The sequence below is a fragment of the Musca vetustissima genome, unplaced genomic scaffold (assembly GCF_032173495.1).
Source record: "Musca vetustissima isolate MV318-11 ecotype Yass unplaced genomic scaffold, APGP_CSIRO_Mvet_v1 utg80163, whole genome shotgun sequence".
Lineage (NCBI taxonomy): Eukaryota > Metazoa > Arthropoda > Insecta > Diptera > Muscidae > Musca > Musca vetustissima.
The window spans coordinates 3,183-8,195 of NW_026882471.1; the positions used below are offsets into that span (position 1 = coordinate 3,183).

Below are 5,013 nucleotides of genomic sequence, written 5' to 3' on the forward strand. Positions count from 1 at the left end.
AGCCACTTCATTCCCCACTACGCTTTTGCTTTGTCTCATGCCATTTGAAAGAAAAGATCAAAATTGGGCAGCACTCTACAACATTGGAACGTTTTTCTCTGGCGACAGCACCGGCGGCTGGTAAATGTCAGAGGCAAAAGAAACATCATAACAACATCATCATCATCCAAATCACCATTACGAAGTCGGGTTCTTTGCGGTACAAAAATTTTATTGCCCTTGCAAATAGATAGAGATTAAACGAACAAAAATACACTTTCTCTTATTATTATTATAGAAAAGGAATAACCACAACAACTAGAGAAAAATGAACGCAATTTCTGGACTTGTTAAGGATACATTGCCAAATTATTTGTCGAGTTTGCCAATTCCCGATAGTTTTGGTGGATGGTTCAAATTGTCGTGTAAGTACAAAAGAACACTTTCCTAATAATTACAAATTGCATTGTAATTGCACTTTTTCTTTGCAGAATTAGATTAAAAACTGGTTAAGTTTTTTTAGTAATATTGAAATCCCAAACATCTTTTTTATTGGTAGCTTGTTATCTTTATTGTTTTTTTTTTTCGGGTGTTTTTATCAAAACGTGCAGTACTTTAGTATTAATTCAATTACCTTTCGGATGTCAACCTCCTTATCGTTGTAGTTGTTGTTGTTCTTGTATGCAAAAACTTAGTATATTTGTAGATTATGCAACAAACAAATTTTTTTGCCAACTTTGGAACTAAATTTTCGTTGTTGTTTTTTGTGGCCCATTTCATTCTGGTTCGTGCGTGAGCTTTCTTTGTTGTTGCCATTGTACAACTTGTTGTTGTAATATAAATGTATAGGTGTATATATTATTTATTTTTGTTCACATAAATATTTATAATTTTTTTTTTAGTTTTGTTGTACTTTTTTTGTTGTTTTTTTTTATTGTTGTCTTTTTGTTATTGACCCCCTTTTCCATTGGTTTAATTATAACCTATTCTAAATTGTTTTCATCTCATTCTGGCTGATAAGATAATAGGGATATTGTTTATTTTTTAACCAAATTTTTTAATTAAATTTTCTCAACAAAAAGCCCAAAATTATAGATATAAAAAATGTGGACAATAATGCCGTTTCATTGGCTTTGTATCTATCTTACATCATGTGATTATGGAAATATAGGGACATGTTTGGTTTTGTTTTATATATGAAACACACATAAATAATTTGTTGTTGTTGGTATGAATAGTTTTTTTTCAAAGTAGTGTTGTTGTAATAAATTAGTATTTAATGACCTTATTTGAATTATACGCCTTTGTAAAGGGTGATCCATTTTGAGGTTCCCCTTTTTACAACCACCAACAAAAGTGGAAGGTGTAAAAAAAGGGACTTATAGAGGCGAGGATTTTTAAAATATTTTTTTCTAACAACGTTACCTATAATTCGACGGGGCGTACAGAAAAATTCAACTTCCCCACTTTTTTAAAATTTTGTGTACGGCCGTATTACCCAAATACGTCGAATCCATATCTTCAAGCGAATAATACAAACCGCAAAACAAAGTTGAAAATTTATTAAATTTATCCAAATATTTTATGTTCACATTCGAAATTTCATATTTTCTGAATGTTTTGATTTTATTTTCACCAAAAGAAAAATACAAAAAATACGTTCTGTCAAAGTTGAAAATTTTCAACTTGAAATTTTGTATTTTTGGCTCGACGTAAATCGGTAACATTCATATAAATACATGTATTCTACTTTTGTGGTGAAAAACGTCGAACGAGCTAGTCGAATTTTAGGTAAGGCTGTAAGGAACTATAAATTTTTTCTAAGAACCTATAGAGGCGTGGATTTTTAAAATAAATTTTTCTAAGAAACTATAAATTTTTTCTAAGAACCAATAGAGGCGTGGATCACGAAAATAATTTTTTCTAAGAACCTATAGAGGCGTGGATCTCGAAAATAATTTTTATCTAAGGACGTACAGAGGGGTCTAAGGATCACCTATAGAGGCGTGGAATTTTTAAAATAATTTTTCTAAGGACCTATAGAGGCGACCTATATATTTTTTCTAAGGATGTATAAAGGCGTGGAATTTAAAAATAATTTTTTTCTAAGGATGTATAGTAGCGTGGATTTGTAAAATAATTTTTCTAATGACTTATATAATTTTTTCTAAGGACCTATAGAGGCGTGGATTTTTTAAATAATTTTTTCTAAGAACCGATATAATTTTTTCTAAGGATGTATAGAGGTGTCGATTTAGAAACTAATTTTTTCTAAGGACCTATAGAGGAGTGGATTTTAAAAATAATTTTTTCTACGTTCCTATAGAGGCGTGGAGTTTTTAAATAATTTTTTCTAAGGACCTATAAAGGCGTAGATTTGTAAAGTAATTTTTTTCTAAGGACCTATAGGGGCGTGGGTTTTTAACATAATTTTTTCTAAGTACGACGATTTTTAAATTAGGATTTTTAATGGTGCTATAGAGGCTGGATTTTTAACATAATTTTTTTTTCTAAGACCCTATAGAGGCGTAGAATTTAAAAATATTTTTTTCTAAGGCTTGGATTTTTAACTTAGGGTTTTTGAAGATGCTATAGAGGCTGGATTTTTAAAATTATTTATTTTCTAAGACCCTATAGAGGCGTGGAATTTAAAAATAATTTTTTCTAAGGACCTATAGAGGCGTGGATTTTTAAATTAGGGTTTTTAAAGGTGCTATAGAGGCTGGATTTTTAAAATAATTTTTCCTAAGAACGTATTTTTAAAAGAATATTTTTTGTGAGCCTATAGAGGAGTGGTGTTTCAAAAAAATAATTTTTGTGGACCTATAGTGGCGTGGATTTGTAAAAGAATATTTTTTGTGGTCCTATAGAGGCGTGGATTTGTAAAAGAATATTTTTTTGTGGACCTATAGAGGCGTGGATTTGTAAAAGAATATTTTTTGTGGTGTGGATTTGTAAAGAGATATCTCTTGTTGACCTCTAGAGGCGTGGATTTGTAAAGGGATATCTCTTGTTGACCTCTAGAGGCGTGGATTTGTAAAGGGATATCTCTTGTTGACCTCTAGAGGCGTGGATTTGTAAAGGGATATCTCTTGTTGACCTCTAGAGGCGTGGATTTGTAAAGGGATATCTCTTGTTGACCTCTAGAGGCGTGGATTTGTAAAGGGATATCTCTTGTTGACCTCTAGAGGCGTGGATTTGTAAAGGGATATCTCTTGTTGACCTCTAGAGGCGTGGATTTGTAAAGGGATATCTTTTGTTGACCTCTAGAGGCGTGGATTTGTAAAGGGATATCTCTTGTTGACCTCTAGAGGCGTGGATTTGTAAAGGGATATCTCTTGTTGACCTCTAGAGGCGTGGATTTATAAACTAATTTTTTTTGAGGACCTATAGAGGCGTGGATTTTTTAAAGAATATTTTTTATTGACCTATAGAGGCGTGGATTTATAAACTATTTTTTTCTGAGGACCTATAGAGGCATAGTTTTTATTTAAGAATATTTTCTGGGGACATATACAACCGTAGATTTTTTGAAGAATATTTTTTGTAGACCTATAGAGGCTTAAATTTTATGAAGAATATTTTTTGTAGTCCTATAGAGGCTTAAATTTTTTTTGAAGAATATTTTTTGTAGACCAATAAAGGCTTAATTTAATTTAAGAATATTTTTAAGGACCTGCAGAGACGTGGGTTTTTAAAACAATATTAATATTTTAAATATAATTAATTTTGTATTATTCTATTAATGTGTTTTTAATTTTTATTTTTCCACAGTTAAAGATTGGTTAGCCCTCATTCCACCCACAGCCGTTGCTGCCGGTATTGGTTATACCGTTTATTTAGCCTACTGCCCAGCTGCCAAAGGTGGCTGCTCCAAAGCCGGACGTTGTAATCAATCCGTGCGCAAACATGAAGCCAAGGTAGTCGATATGGTTGATATTGAAAATATTGCCGAAAAGGCTGCCTTCTGTCGCTGCTGGAAATCGAAGAATGTAAGAACGTTTAAAATCATCAAACTCCTTCAAATTCAATATTTGATTAAATGTTATTAATTTTATTTTAGTGGCCCTACTGTGATGGCAGCCATGGTGAACACAATAAACAAACTGGTGACAATGTTGGTCCAGTGGTGGTCAAGAGAAACTCTTAGATAAAAAAAGGAAATTCTATAGAGTTCTCGTCGTAGCTTCAGTTATAGGTTTCGTTAATTGCTTTTAAAGCGCTGCTATGCTTTTAACTATTTCTTTTTTCTTCTTTCTTCCTTTTTTTTGTTAAAATAATATGTATCAATTATTTCTTTAATTATTTTTTCTATACGGATTAGGGCACAATGAAAGAACGAACATCTCGGTGTCTTGTTGTATAAGTATATATAGATTTTTTCGTTTTTCCTTTTTTTATTATTATTATTTGTTGCTTTAATTTGCCCCTTTATTAACTATATTCAAAATCCTCTGTTAAACTGATATTTGATCAATAACTAATTAATAATGATAATAATATTGTCTAAGAATTTAATAATTAAATTGTGGCAAATTTTTTTCTCCCTCGGAAAAAGTAAAAAAAATACAAATTTTTGTTTTTTATTTACCTAATATATAGAAAAGAATATTTTTGCTCGACGTATGGAGGCGTGGATTTAAAAAAAAAATATATTTTTAAGGACCCATAGAGGCATGGGAATAGGATCTAGGCTAGGATTTTAAATGAATATTTTTGTGGACCTATAGAGGCGTGGATTTTTAAAAGAATATTTTTTGTGGACCTATAGAGGCGTGGATTTTTAAAAGAATAGTTTTTGTGGACCTATAGAGGCGTGGATTTTTAAAAGAATAGTTTTTGTGGACCTATAGAGGCGTGGATTTTTAAAAGAATAGTTTTTGTGGACCTATAGAGGCATGGATTTTTAAAAGAATGTTTTTGTGGACCTATAGAGGCATGGATTTTTAAAAGAATATTTTTTGTGGACCTATAGAGGCGTGGATTTTTAAAAGAATATTTTTTGTGGACCTATAGAGGCATGGATTTTTAAAA

The 5,013-nt window shown here is 31.2% G+C and overlaps 1 protein-coding gene across 1 annotated transcript; it reads left to right on the plus strand.

Annotated features, from left to right (window-relative positions):
* The first annotated feature begins 286 nt into the window (after positions 1-286).
* Positions 287-4,143, plus strand: LOC133328940 (CDGSH iron-sulfur domain-containing protein 2 homolog). The gene is made up of 3 exons (XM_061537446.1): positions 287-404; positions 3,754-3,971; positions 4,043-4,143. The coding sequence occupies exons 1-3, from the start codon at positions 308-310 to the stop codon at positions 4,127-4,129; spliced, it is 402 nt and encodes a 133-aa protein (XP_061393430.1). The 5' UTR covers positions 287-307; the 3' UTR covers positions 4,130-4,143.
* Positions 4,144-5,013: the final 870 nt, after the last annotated feature.